The sequence below is a fragment of the Schistocerca gregaria genome, chromosome 3 (assembly GCF_023897955.1).
Source record: "Schistocerca gregaria isolate iqSchGreg1 chromosome 3, iqSchGreg1.2, whole genome shotgun sequence".
Lineage (NCBI taxonomy): Eukaryota > Metazoa > Arthropoda > Insecta > Orthoptera > Acrididae > Schistocerca > Schistocerca gregaria.
The window spans coordinates 860,578,364-860,594,517 of NC_064922.1; the positions used below are offsets into that span (position 1 = coordinate 860,578,364).

Below are 16,154 nucleotides of genomic sequence, written 5' to 3' on the forward strand. Positions count from 1 at the left end.
TGCCAATGACAAGAAGACAACTAAATAGATACCTGGGCTTACACACTGACAATATGCTGAACTTTCAAGTACAAACAGAAGTTGTCTCTAAAAGGGAACATATACACATAATCCAGAAGTGAAAATTGCACACTGAAACTTCAATTGACTTTTTATGTCATGTAAACATATCATACACAATCTGAAATGTTACCATGAACTATGGACAGAGTACAGAGAGAGAACTGTGAAGTCCGCACAAGCTCTTCAACAAGCAAAAAAGGGCACTCTTATTCCAACAATAAAGTTACTCAAGTGGTGTTGTTGTATGTATTAGTTGTGCTTCTAGATATACTTTACAGTCTTGGGAAAATGGATCAGTACTAGCATTAAAAGCATGACAGTGTGGCAGGAAAAGAAATACTGAATTCCAGAACTAAATCTAAGCACAAAATAGAGGGCAGCACTAATCAGGAAAAGACTGGAAATTTGGGACAGACCTGGGCAGAACCCAGGAGGAAAACCTATCAGTCAGAATAAAGAAAGCTTGAAAATTAGTCAATTTAGTGTAATAATCTATCAGGGCCAAATATCAAGTAAGGCTGCATCAAAAGGACACAAATACTTGCAGTTTCAGTGTACTTGGTACCCCCAGATCACATTGTTTAAGAATGTGCCAACAGGGAAGACATAACACAACAAGGAGATACCTACTGATAAATAAAACAGTATATGAGAAATAAAGGGGCTGTGAATGTTGGCAGAACAACATTGCTACTGTATTCCACAGAGTTGCAGTGTCTGTTATACATTAAAGCTTGATCAGGTGCACGGTTTTCTACAACATGAGTGGGAACAAGATGTACTTTGTGCAAATGTAAAGTTGTCTTTATGTTACAAAGGTAAACATGTATGAGCAAAATCACAGTTTAATCTTAATTTTATTCAATGACAATAAAATAAACTTACTTTATATGAGTTACAGCACTGTTTAATAACACTAATAAAATAAACTTTCACTCTGTTACTGCGTACAAGTGTTACCCCACAATAATGACCCACTCAAAGCATTAAACAGTGCAGTTGCATCAGATCCCAGTCAAATGCTTACTTGTTTACTAATTATCTTGTAGACACCTGCCTCATTGTGGAATTATGCCACTAACTCGGGATCTGGATCATTTCTTGCATGGCGAATAATTTTTTTTTGCAAGCTGCCTGTGGTTTATTTTATGTTACTGCTGTTCTCTTGGATGTATGACAATACAATTGCTGAAGCTATAATGAAGGAATAGATATGTGATCACAACAGTAACCAATAAATAGGACAGTACAAGACAATGTTATTTGTGGTTGCTGCACTTAATACATGGGCACACCAGCTCGATGGTTAAACAAAGGGTACTCACAGGCCTATATGTCATTTTTAAATTGTGTCATTATGTACCTTAGAAACAACTATCCCTGGAGCACATTGATTATGAAGACACTCATTAAGGATACAATTTTTCATGGAATTACCACTCCAAAACATCAGTGGCGACAAATGATCACGCAACTGGAGCTGCTATGTGTAGATGAGAGATAATATTGCCGTAATACGTATGTCCAGACACAAACACTGTGACATTAGGGTACAAGGATGATCCAATAAGTTTCTGTGTTAGAAGGCAGATTTCATAACAAAAGTTGATGTTACCAATGTGTGCCACCATGTGTTAGATGACACTAAAAGAAAAATGACACTGACTCATAGGTTACTTCCAATTGTGTTACATTGTTTTCACTGAAATGGAATCTGTGTATTATTGTTTAATGATTTGCTCTTTGTTTTGCGATGTGAAAATGTATGATGAGATAAAAGCTAAACTAGATCCTATTTATGGTGACCCTTCACCATCAATGACAGCAGTTAGATACTTGTTCAACAAATTTAAAAACAGTCAAAAATCCAACTTTGATGAGGGTCACCTAAAACTGCCCAGCATAAGTGGAAACCAGAGAAGTCGTGGTAAAAAATCCATGACATGACCCACTCTGATTATCAAACAACAGTGGGCAAAGCAGCAGATGCCTTACGTGAGTTGATGGAATGGTAGTAAATATTTCATGTAAGTTGACAAAATATGATTACTGGGCAATACTACACCCAGATTTTGGACTCTTCAGATGAAAGAACTGAAGAAAAAACAGCCCTACTTGCAGACAAAGAAGCTGCTGTTTGACCATAGCAATGTGCCAGTGCATCATCTGTCGCTGATGATGCAAAACTGTACAAACTGCTTTACAGACTGCTGCAGCATACCTTTATTTTCCAAACCTCACTTCCTGTACTTGTTTCGTGGGCCCAAAAATAAAGAAATGGGTTGAAGGTAAAAAGTTTTACTCACATGATGTGGTCATCTTTGAGATACAGGTATATTAAGAAAGCTTGACAATTAAAAGCTTTATCCCTCAAAGGAGACTACGCTAAAAAACAAAATGATTTGTCACTTGAAAAACTATTATTTTATAACTAATGGACGTACTTTGCATACCGCCACTGCACTATACCTAGCAGGCTCCACGATTCAGCTAGCGGCTTTTCGTCAACAGAAGTGCAGGTTATGTGATCCATACAGCCCCCACTACCACCTACTCCAGCCCTGTCACACGCACCTCCTACCCCATCAAAGGCAGGGCTACTCGTGAAAGCAGCCACATGGTCTACAGACTAAGCTTCTATCATTGTGCCTCTTTACGTGGGCACGACAATGACAAGTTGTCTGTTCACATGAATGGCCCCTGCCATACTATTGCCAAGAGACAGCTGGACCACCCAGCTGCTGAACAGGCTGCTGAGTGTGATGAACTTACCTTCAATTACTACTTCACATACTGCACCATCTTGATTCTTCCAACCAACACCAGCTTTCCTGAATTGCACCAGGTGGGAAATACTTACATTCCTCCGTTCCTGTAACCCCTGGCCTCAGCCTCCACTAGTCCCAGTGCTCCACCTACCTACTAGTTTTTTCCCCTTCTCTACTTCTCTCCTCCTCCTCCTATCCCCACCCCTCCCCCAGAACAGCCTCCAGATCCCACACCCAGCTGCCCATCCTGTCCCCACCACATCCTTGCATATTCCCATACGCACCACAGCTTCGTTCCCCACCCCTATCCTGGTATCCCTCCCATTGATTTTCCTCCCACCACCCATACCAGCATACAACTTCTCATGTCACACGCAGTCACCATCAGATGCCAGCGACTGGAGACAGTGGCTGTGTGTGTGTGTGTGTGTGTGTGTGTGTGTGTGAGCAAGCAAGTGCACATGCATGCGTGCTTGTGTTAATGTCTGCATGTTTTCTGTTTCAGACAATGTTTGTTTTTTTTTTTTTTTTTGCCCAAAAGCTTAAATCTTCAGCAATCTTTTTCATTGTGTCTATCAGCGACTCAACACCTTCTCTATGTGGAAAGCAGCACCCTATCCTTTACACACCGTTGTTATTCCGTACTGAGCTTTCCATTGCTTTATGTATATAGGAATAATTTTTTACCGAAGGTAATTAATTTCAGGAAACAAATTCCAGCTATACGATTAAGCTATTATTCAGTTTTGCTTTGTGGTTACTTCACTTGTAAGTATTTCAAAGTCTGCAAGTTCACTCAAACCACCAAATCAACAGAGCTCTATTCCTGCATAGCAAAGTAACTGTTATTCCTGATATCGATACTTGCAAACAGGAAAAGTGCACATGAATTTTAATCAATTAAATTAAAATTTTCCAAATCCACTAGTGTACTGCAAATAGTATGTTATAGTGACATTCTGTTTACAAAGACATTTCATTCCACTCATTATCTCAAATTTATTTCACTTCATGGTGTCAAACATTGCTATTAATGAAAAGGAAAAGATATAAAAATAAAACAACAAACTCCAATTTTAGTAAACCAACATTGTAATTGGGTATAAAACTTAAAATTGCACAATTTATTAACTGGCCTTCGAATGAACTGAACACATATTAACACAAATTCTTTTTCTCGGCTGGTTTTCGAGTAATAGTGATCTGTAACATATTAATGCTCAAACTAAATAAACAATGACTGTAAAAAAAGAGAAATTGCACTACTGACAATCACATTATAGGCACTTAATATACACAACCATGTCACAACCAGCAGCTACAATGCCAACATGATGCACAATTCAGTAATAATGATAATAAGAAAACAACAACAATAGAAATGTATGGATATGAATAAAAACTTGTTATGCAAGCAGCAAGTTATTGTCATTGTTTACAGGTGGGAAACACTTTGCAATAATGAGTGCAGAAACATATCTCAACTGACAGCATCTAACAGAAAACAACTGCCTCTTGATAGGAGGAGGATTATGCAGTCATCTGCCAGGCATTTCCCAACAACAACAACAAAATAATCAGTCATCCTCTGAAAGCGTATGCAGTGCTATTCAGTAGTGCTATACAATTAGCACATAATGGTATTAAAGCTCATATTCAGAAGTTACTGCATATTATGCATGTTTGTAAGTATTGATACGTGAACATAGCAAACAAAATAAAATCTAAAAATCTTGTGATAATAAAATCTAAAAATCTTGTGATATTGAACACCACAAAAAATTAACTCAGTAAGCTGCCATTAATTTCCATTTACAGCTATGATTAGAATATTGCAGGAGATTAGTCCACAATTTTTAACACTCAAAACAAAGCAGTCCCATATTACAACTACTGCAACCATCTCACATGTGAGGTGAAAATCTGTACTTTTGGTACCAATATCTCTTACATGAGGTAGTTCACAATTCAGCTAACAGCTGGCAAGTTAAGCATTTAAGCAAACAGCACTAATGCCTTAATTCTTGTAAAATACAATGTTTTTGCACAATATTCGGAAATTGAGTACTTATATGGCACCTGTAAAAAAAATAAATAAATAAACTAATAAAAAATAAAAAACAATACACATGCAGTACTTTCACTTACTTATAGAAATTTTACACGTTTCAATGCTTCCATTAACCCTGGATTCATTCTGAAGACAGAATGGTTTGTGACTATTAACACTAAAACTCAGACAATAATGTTTTATCCCATCCTTTTTTTGTTTACAACAGACGTGCACAAAAAATATTTATATATCCCTTCCATACAGACACTGTTATAACTTTGACAGTTAAAAATGTTAATAAATTTCAAGTGACAAATGAAAACAACAATTTTCATGTAATAGTGCCACAGTTTTGGACTCGTGCAATCAACATTTTTTCCATTTTGGTATGAAGGTAATTTAATACATTTAACAGTAAGGAATATTTTTTTCCAGGAAGGCCTCTGTAACTATTGTCCACAACTGTTGAAGTTCATTTTGAGATTAATGGGCAAGCAGCAGTTGACTAAAATGTAACATTTTCATAAATAATGAGACAGTTAGAATTTTTCCTATCCATGTACTCTTCATTCACTCTTGTATAATGTAAAATGTCTTCCTGATATTTTACAAGTGTTTATCTTCAATTATTAATATGGCAACAAAGACAAACTTTCAGGAGCCCTTCTCTAGTGAATGTATTTTTATAAAGCACTCACACTCACTACATTTGTAACTGTTAGTAACAACTATTGTGGCAATGCATTTCAAGGTCACTTAGTGTGTAAAATGCTGCTCATCATTTTCTCTCTGACACACACACACACACACACACACACACACACACACACACACATTACAATGCAAGGTGTTAACCAAAAGATGTCTCTGATTTGTTATTCCAGCTCAGAGAAGTTTACAGGTATACACATTCATACCACTCTGAGTAATAAAACAGGCTATGTACATTATTCAACTACAATAAACAGAGTATTATAAAGTTTACTTCCAAAATTTTGTTGCACCAGGGGGCTGAAGAACATCTCCTGTCAAATACATCACAACATGAAGACCCCCCCCCCCCCCCCCAAAAAAAAAAAAAGAAAATGTGATTTTGTACGGACAGCAGAACATTGAATCAAACACAATATTGCAAATTGTTTCGAAGATAAATAGCTGCACAAAAGTGTTTTCTGGAGGTACATATGACTTTCTGTTTTTAATTATACAAACTATTCTCAGCAACAGAGCTGTTAGGTACAAGGAATAGCCACAGATCCTAATGTTCTCTTATATGTAATGTACATGGAAATAATGCATGTGGCAAAGTTCTGTACTGGCCTCACAAAACATAAAGAAGAAAGCTTTGGAGAGATGCTTTTCATTTGAATTTTGCCACTGCATGTAAAGAATTAGTATGGAAATTTTTAATAAAAATATGGTCCAATATGAACTATTTAAATCCGAACAAGCTCTTTTCCTTCAAACAAATACCAGATATTACATAATAATAATAATAATAATAATAATAACAATGACAACAAAAACAAAAATTTATGATCTTTCCCAGCAGGAGATTATGTTTAAATATTATCGGAGGAAACATAAGTTATTCCTCTTTGCACTGATATTTGGTACTGTGATATGGATTGTACATTAAACCTGCTGCATCATGCTGGCAGCTGAATCAGTCATCAGTAATTACAACACTAGAAAAACTGAAAAGCAGGAATTCTAAGAAATCATAATCACTGCAAAGTTGGTTAGAAAGACTATTTTTTTTTTTAAAGGAACATTTACAATAAAGAAAATAGTGCCCTTAACTGACAGGAAGAAATTCATAGCCAAGAGGCTATCTAGGTCACACCAAATTATTCCAAAGGCAGTAAAAAAAAGGGGGGGGGCGGGGGGAGGAATATGGAAAAAAGAACTGACGGTTGACAGACTCTGTAGGAGTGAGTGAATATGCTGCCTCACTTTTTACCAAAACTGCCCAATACAATTACATTTAAATATTTTTAATTACATTTAAACATTGTTGTTAGTCTATCAGTCCTCAGTTGCTACTAATAATATTAATGATTTTTAGGTTTTATGTTTTTATGTCTGTGTGTAACAGAAGAAATGCAGCTGTGTTTTTCCAGATAAGTTGCACCCTAATTTATTGCAACGCCTTCTGTGACAGTATATGTTGTCGGAGCTTGACATGTGTCTTCACTGTTTTGTAAATGAAGTTGTTCACCAGCTTATGTGTATACACGTGCACATGCATGCACGTGTTTGTACACAATCTCTCTCTCTCTCTCTCTCTCTCTCTCTCTCTCTCTCTCTCTCTCTCTCTATCATCATCTTTTTTTCTACAGATCCCACTTGCCTCCCTTATACAATGTTTCACTAAACAAGGTGTAAATGTGTGTGATGCACTGACAAGAATTCATTCATAGTGCTACAAGCTGAAGAACAGCTTACTAGCAGAACAGCAAGGACATATGCAGAACAACACTACATAACACATACTACCATTGAAGTTGAGTCACTAAATTAATGTGAAACTCATCCGGCAAAATGAACACTGCATTTATTCAATTTCACATAGAAAAAATATTAACCATTTAGGGCATAAGCTACAAGATCTGCTGAGTTCTAACAACCCTCCTCCGTCCCAATTTTATATGGCCTACACTCGGATTGTGACCATCCTGGTATGAAACAGCATCATATTTGTCATTCCAGTTTCACCTCGAATCCTTTAGCAAACAGGTCACTCTCTATCTCTCCCCCATTTACATTGATCTTTCCCTGAAAATGTGAAGACAGTCCACAACTATATTCACTTCAAATTTTTCTGTGGGTCTTACCATTCCCTCTTTCGTGAGTTTTCCAATTCACCTTAATAGTAATGCTATATTGTAACAGTTCCATTGTGTTGCATTATTGCTATAAATTTACATACATGTGCTTTCAAAATAGAAACTTTTTATAATTAAAAAAAATAGTTTTACTACAATACTGTAATTTGGGAACACTTAAATATGTTAATTTAATTTGTTATCTTTGCAGTGACAAAATGACAACTTTATGATGGGATCAATCGCTGCATTTAGTAAAATTCAGAGAGATCGGAGAAAACCACAGAGAGGGTTTCTAGTGGTAAAACTTACTGGCATTTGCCACAATTATCTTAAGTAGTACACCTTTATTATCAATTGCATAACAAAATCATGGTGGAACCATACAGTTTATTAACAGTTAAATTCTGTGTCAGAGTATTTCTTGACACACAAACAACTAAAGTATCAATTATCTCCATGCACATTTCACTGGACAATACACAAGATTCCTGTTGGAAGGGATATTATGAATGTCACTCTCCAGTGCTTGATTTGTGACGGTATGTGCCGGTACACTACACAACTGTCTCTGATGGAAGAAGTCATTAAAATAATGTTTTTAGGCATTTAAATTAAATAAGAGAGCCCCCCCCCCCCCTCCCCAGCAGCTCACAGTATTGGAACCTCCTTTCTTATAAACCAAGCATTGTCAATTTTTATGTTTGTCAAGAGCTACAACAGTTGACCTATCCTTAAGAGCATTCTTGCACCTTTTCTTGAAATTTAGCATTCCTATTATGGACACACCCCCTTCCAAAGTGAAAACATTCACATTATGGTGTCACAAAACTCCATAAAACTGTGCAAATGTTCATCTGTATTTGCCTACCTAAGTCTCTTAAACTTTCCACCTCTCTAGGAAAAAATTTCAAAACAATGAATGCCACAGACTACTTTTGTTTACCAATAACTGATACCTTTTTCTACAGAAATTTTCAATCTATAATTAAGGCATTCATCCTCAATTATTGCAACAGAAGAATTTCAATATAAAACGTAACAGGAACCTTAAATATTTGTGTTGTAACTACAAGATAACAAATTATGTCTCACAAAACTGTGAAACAATATTTAAAAACTTTACACATGTGAACTGCACACACTATTAAAAACACAATTGTGTGTTTCAAATTAGTTATGAAAGACCAAACTTAGCATGTCATTTATTTGATTTAACAGATCTGAAGAACTTCAAACAGGTTACCATCGTAAAGACTATTGCAACAAGAGACCGTAATAAAAAAAATTTAGGATTTTAAACTTGATAATCAAACTCAATTACTTACACATCATCACTACTATTAATTAATAGAAGGGGAGGGGGCAGGTAAAATAAGAGTGAAACATCAACTATGCCCCTCACTTAAAATCAAAATATTTTCTCCAATTTATAAATTTTATCCACCTGCACCACACAAGGAAATAATGATATTAATTAATACACTTCACATTATTAACGTCAAAAGCAATAAACTGAAGAAAGGGATAAACTACTACATCATACTGCCATCGTCAACGCTATAAGACATAAGTACAAACTGATTCAGTGCCCAGTACTGCGTGCGATTTTCCCTGAGTATGGGGATGGTGTCTGCGAGGGTATTTAGTTGAATGGTAATTTAGTTTACCACATTAAACGTTTGCACTATTGCTTACTGTACTGGCCTTAAAATCATGATACTACAATGACAAAAACTCATGTGTTCACTTGGTTTAAGTGGACCAGTATGGGGTAGCAGAAGAATTTATTTTGCTTCATAACAAAATATAGGACTGAGTACTGTGCACACCAGAAAAAATTAAAGCAGTCACCAACCTGGGGGTTAGTTTCAGTACTGCAGTGCCTTCCTGGACAAGGTCCTATTGGGGGTGGTATGTCCTTGCCATCTTTCTATTGGAAAAACAATCCATCTTGCCATTTATAAGGGAGTTCAATTTACAGTGGAGCTCAAATGACAGTACCCTCACCATTTTCATAAAAAAAATTAAAAAAGTTCTCTCTCAAATTCACATCAAGAACTACTAGTCAAATGCCAACCTCATAATCCCATGCATAATTTGGCACAGCTGTCAGATGTTACCACAACTGACAAGTGACATAAGAGGACTGGGGTTAAATGGCACCAACTGCTGCATACAGTGCTTGTCACCAGCAATAAAATGAAGTCAGAACATAAAACAAGAGAATATCAGTTTTAAAATATACCAATATCACTAATAACGGATAAACGCTCTCTCACCACAGTTGATTTTAAAATTTCATGTAGAGAAGTAAACTGTCTGTTTAGTTGTACAACAAGATGATACTTGCAAAGTGCATGAAAGAGACAAGTTACTTCCCATATCATAACTACAAAAGGCTGAAGAGAGGCAAAACCAGAAAGTCACCATACAGATCCACCTAAATATGATGTTGCTGTTAGAAAGTAGTAAGCAAAACGTAGATTTAACACCTTCTGAAGTTTGATAGGGCAATCTTCCAGAAAAATAGAAATTATGAAGCAGCAGTAAACGCTTAAAACAATACATTTACATGTTGTGAACAATCAACCTCAACTTGAATGATACTTGGTACAAACATATAAAATACTTAACACATTTCACTAGTTGTAAACCTCACAAAGAGCTGAAATTAGAAGTTTTAGCTGATGCAAATATTGAAGTTTTTGTAACAGTATACCCGCCATCACTAGTGCTCATTACAAAAGCTGCAAAAAAGGAACATACAATAACATTCTAGGCAGTCTTCAGTACATTTCAATTAAAAACTACATTGCACTTATTGTAATGGGTGGCAAGATACAAGCAAAGTCACAAATTAATATCACAGTTATGGTTTGTAAATGTTCATGGCATTCAGTTGCATTAATAGTGGATCTTAAATGTGTAATAATCTATTTAGCACTGTTCTCTCATCTGGAAGTTAGCTATTCAGTTATTCCCTCCTTACGAACTTAGTGATTGGTTCGGCCATACTGCAATGAACCAAGGGCAGATTTTCTGTTGTTTACAGTTAGCAGACCAGAAGATGTAAGTACTTAAAAAATCCTCAAAATATCCAAAGTACTAGAGGGGAGATTTAAATGTCTTCAATATCAACATCTAATACATATTCCAAATTCAACTGCAAACTTTGCGCACAAATATATAAAAGCACAGATCTTGCTTCATAATGCAATCAAAAATCTGTGGGCCACTAATAACTACACAGTAAGAACACAGGCAAATTTTAACAATTACAAGAATTATATACAAAACATAAAAAATTGTATGAGGACAGGCACATAAGCAGCAGAGATGTTTGTATATTTTTGAGCGAGTGCACATGTGAAAAAGCGAGGAGTACAGGAGAGGTGGTACACATTGTTACAAGCACATTAGTTACACTTTCTGCAACGGAAACTGAAATTTGAAAGCTGAATAACAGTTGTTGTGTCTATTTATGAGCTTGTCATCCACCCAACACATCTTTTGAACATACAATAGTGGTTGTCCTCATACCATTTTTTCCCTGTCATCCACATTGTTCATTATCTTATCAACATAAAATACAGTTACATACAAGACGGTAATAAAACATGAATAAAATATTAATCTTATGCATATTATCTGATATCAACCTTAATTATAAATATTAATGGCTATTGTTGGTAATCTATTGTAGCACACTTTCACTGAGTTTACTGAAACATTCTTAAAGGTTAAAAAAGGAAAGAGATCATTGTGTTCTCATATAATATGAGTGACTATTAAATTATTGGTTTGATCAGACATACATGAATTGCGAGATTCTTCCTTTACTTTCTGTCCACCAATGTATGCATATAGCAGACTTAAAATACTGAAAGGTAAGTACTCCTCTTCCATCTCCTCCCAAATGATATTTAATGTATGAAAAATGACTCTACACAGTAATTACAAGCACGGATCAAACTATAAACAAATTATAGTGCAGTTACAAGCAATTATTCCTGCGAAAAACACAAATGACTTCTGTTTTCAATTTGAATTCCTTTTTTTTACTAGCAAGCATTTGGTATTTGTTATGTCTGGGAATGAAGTGCAGCTGCATAAACAATGAACTTATGAAAATATACACACATTTAGTGATGTAGATTTCATAGAAGAACAAAAAGACAGCAATTCAGTTTTTACACTTAACTTCTGTTTATTTAATTAATTTGTCCATACAGCTGCATTCTTTGAAAATTTTCAGACTCACATGCAGTCAATTCAGTATACATAAAACCCATCCTTGGGCACCTCTCTGTTAGTTGGTTGGCGACTTTCACATTGTTGTGAGTGTCACTTGGCTTGAGTTATATTATTGGTGGCCTCCAAAAGCTGTATGAGGATGACATTTGAGTATCTCAAGACTGGTATCTGTGAGTCAACAAATTCTTCAAGGAACACAGGTGGTCTAGAGAACTGAAAGAACGAAGGAAAGAGGAAAGGCGTGGGTTTAACATCTTATCAGTCACAAGGTCATTAAAAAGAGCCCAGATTGAGAAAGGATAGGGAAGGAAATTGGTTGTGCCCTATCAAAGCAACCATACCAGCATTCATTTTAAGCAGGTTAGGGAACCACAGAAAACCTAAACTGGATGGCCAGGCAGGGATTCAAATTGCTGCACTTCCAAATACGAGTCCAGCCTCTTACCACTGGCCTGGGCACCTCACCTGATGCAAGCAAACTGAGTAAACAGAAGACATACTAATTTAGTTACATGTATGATTTTCATAAACTGCATATCAAAGTTTATTATACTGTTGTTAAGTTAGCACTTTTTCAATTTTCTATGTCCTTTGCAGATGCCCACCACATTCTGAAATGTACACAGCAGATCAGTCTGTCACCAAAGCAAATACACAGCAAATTTTGCAGCAGCACAAAATGTGAATTTAAATAGTAGCTAGTATTTCACAAATTGCTACTGCAACTAATGAATTGATGTATTACTATCAGCTATCAACGGAACTGTTAATCTGTCTTATATGGGGCAAAATGATCCCTTGTGCATACACATTCAAGTGATGATACATTACAAAATGTATAATAAATTACTTCATATGGTCACTTTTCATTTTAAACAAATGTGTGTGAAGATGAAGGAGTAGATAGGTGATAAGTCACAGTAGGTGTATGTGTTGGGCTTTGTGTGGTGGTAGGGTTATGGAGGAGAAGGAAGGAAGACAGAGGGAGAGGAGAGAAGAAAGAAAGAGAAAGAGAAAGAGAGAGAGAGAGATTTTGAAGTCTAAACTATACTTGTATAGCTCATCTAGTTTTTTACAACCACAATAGCCTCTACAAATAATCCATAAATTGACTTTATGCAGAATCTTCTGATACATTAGATAAGCACTTTTCATTGAAAAATAAAGAAATTAAAAATAGCTATACAGTTCCTCGACATAGGTCTTTGTTTCTCAAAGTACTCCTACAGCTGTAATGTCTATAATGGCACACAACACTGGAGCGGATCGCCTAGGCAGTTATTGTTACAGCAGTAATATACTGAGCAACCATAAAATTTCTTTTAGTTTCTTATTTTGTATTTGTTTATTTTTATAAAAAATGTGTACTGTGACAAAGGAAGAACAAGATATGCTCCCCAGTTCCAGAAAACAAAGAAATACCAAGGCATAAAGCTGAAACGTACCAAATATTGTACTGATGATAATAATCAGGCATATAATTATTTTTCTCTCATAACAGTTCTAACAATCACAGAGGCACATAAGAGGAAATGAACTGCGGTCAGAGTGCCACAGAACAATATAAGAGAGGAGAAAAATGGCACAAATTATAAGTGGTTTTACATAATTATTTTTGCTCGCACACTAAGACCACAGTCTCGACTGACGATACAGTTACGGAGAGGCTCCACAGAGCCCCACCAAAGATACCGGTCTCCTCCTCCTCCCCGCGAGCTGATAACTGTTAGCCCCCACTAAAGCAAACGGTCCCAATCAAAAGTGTCCCCCACATCTGAGTCCGAGTCCTGTTGCTGTGAATACTGGCACCTGAACATGAGCTGATCTGCCTCTGCACCCTGCTGATGATCCAGATGCTGTTGTTGACTCTCTTGTTGCTGCTGTTGATGGTGTTGCTGCTGCTGCTGCTGCTGTTGTTGTTGTTGTTGTTGTTGTTGTTGCTGTTGTTGGTGCTGCTGCTGCTGCTGCTGCTGCTGCTGTTGCTGTTGCACGTAATCATAGTCGAGGCCTGCAGTTACCTGGGTGCCAGTATAGCAGCCAGTGGCCTCAAGCGTAGTGGGAGTCGCACCATAACGCACATACAAGTCACTGGAGGCAGAGGGCGGTGCCGATGGCGCTGCAGGATAAGAGCAAGACTCGTCCAGGTACTGGTACTCCGAGAGCAGCCCTGTCAGCACGGCCGACAACTCTGCTGCATCTGCCAGCTCCAGGGCACTCTCACCCTCTGCAAATGCCGAGTTGCTGCTGCCTGTGGGCACAGAGTACAGCATCGAGGAACCATTTGTTACTCTGATGACTTCGGAGAAGTCAGCTTTCACTAATGAAGTCTTCTAAAGTTACTAGCCGTGGAAAGAATTGTCTTGAAGTAATGAGCAGGGAACCAATTGATAAGTCACTCTATGATGGTGTTGCCACTTGGCTAATTACTTAATTAATCAATTTTTTTATTTACACATCAAGTTCTGTAGGACGAAATTGAGGAGCATATCTCTAAGGTCATGGAACATGTGAATACATCAAATTATGACATAAAAGTAATAACAGATAAAAATAATATGTTTATGAACCCAAAAAATCGAAGCCATAAGTTTAAGTAAACCCAAACAACAATAAAACAAGAATCAGCTTAATTTTCCAAGGAACTCCTCGACAGGAGTAATCCACGAGGAAACTCTTCAGTTTTGATTTGAAAGTGTGTGGATTACTGCTAAGATTTTTTAATTCTAGTGGTAGCTTATTGAAAATGGATGCATCAGTATACTGCACACCTTTCTGTACAACAGTTAAGGAAGTCTGATCCAAATGCAGCTCTGATTTCTGACAAGTATTAACTGCATGGAAGCTGCTTATTCTTGGGAATAAGCTAATACTGTTAACAAGAAATGACAGAAAGGAATATATATATTGAGAGGGCAATGTCAAAATACCCAGATTCCTGAACAGTGGTTGACAAGAGGTTCGTGAACTTACACCACTTATTGCCCAAACCAACCATTTATGAGCCAAAAATATCCTTTTAGAATGGGAAGAGTTACCCCAAAATATATCATCATGTGACATAAGTGAATGAAAATAAGCAAAGTAGACTAACTTTTGTGTCGAACAATCACTCTCTTCATATACCATTCAAACAATAAAAATGGCAGCATCAAGTCTTTGAACAAAATCCTGAATGTGGGTTTTCAACGACAGTTTACTATCTATCTGAATGTCTAGAAATTTGAACTGTTCAGTTTCACTAATCATATGCCCATTCTGTGAAATTAAAATGTCAGGTTTTGTTGAATTGTGTGTTAGGAACTGTAAAAACTGAGTCTTACTGTGATTTAGCATTACTTTATTTTCTACAAGCCTGAAAAGTATTTTATCAGATGTGAAAATCATGTTTACAACCTTCTTCCAGAGGCAAAGAGGAAAAATCTAAAAAAGGTATACGGAATATATCAGGACACTGAATATGTTGTTACTAATGAAAATTCGTGTTAAACTGGGACTCAAGTGCGGGTTTCTGGCTTTTCAAGAACAGTTACCCTAACAATTAGGCTATACGAGCACACATTTGAGGCTGACTGAAGTTTACAAAGATTTTCTCCCAGAGTATATTTGGGGTGTACAATGCATAACTTTAGCCAAAAGAGTGTAATAGTCCCTTCTCTAAGGCTTTTCTACTAATTATTTTTGTGAACCGGTGTCTTATTATCCTTCTGCCCGAGTCAGAGCAGAATGGGAAGCAGGAATCCAAGTCTGTGCTGCCAGTGTTGCTGTTACGTCCTCCACTTAACATCTCAAATGATTCAATCACAAGAGCTTTCCCTGTAGTGTCCCTGTGAGATTACTCGTTATCCCTATTCCCGCTCACCAACTGTGGCCTTGGATACCTGACATTTCCCTTGGAGAAAGAATTTTACAACAGCCAGATGTCACTAAACCTTCTGACTTGGTTGTCTTTGTTATAGTTAGCCTATTTCCTATTTTAGCGCAAATTAATAAATATGCTTTGTTAATTATTGACCATTTTCACCAATATTCAATGTGATTATTCTGGCAGATACAACTGTACAATCTTAGAGATTGTCATCCAATTTCACCACCTGGAGCCCTGATCAGGGAAATCATTTTTTATCATGTCTATCCACAAAGATGTTCAGATTATTAAAAATCAACACGTTCTGAACTATAGAACTA

General features: G+C 36.5%; 1 protein-coding gene across 4 annotated transcripts in view; it reads right to left on the bottom strand.

The window, feature by feature from the left end:
- Positions 1-7,159: 7,159 nt before the first annotated feature.
- The window catches only part of LOC126354866 (forkhead box protein J3-like), a 49,565-nt gene continuing 40,570 nt past the window's right edge, over positions 7,160-16,154 (bottom strand). For all 4 annotated transcript variants that reach the window (XM_050004858.1, XM_050004855.1, XM_050004859.1 and 1 more), the window contains exon 6: positions 7,160-14,217. In XM_050004858.1, the coding sequence (XP_049860815.1) occupies positions 13,706-14,217 (512 nt within the window). In that variant the 3' untranslated portion in view covers positions 7,160-13,705. The remainder of the gene's footprint in view (positions 14,218-16,154) is intronic.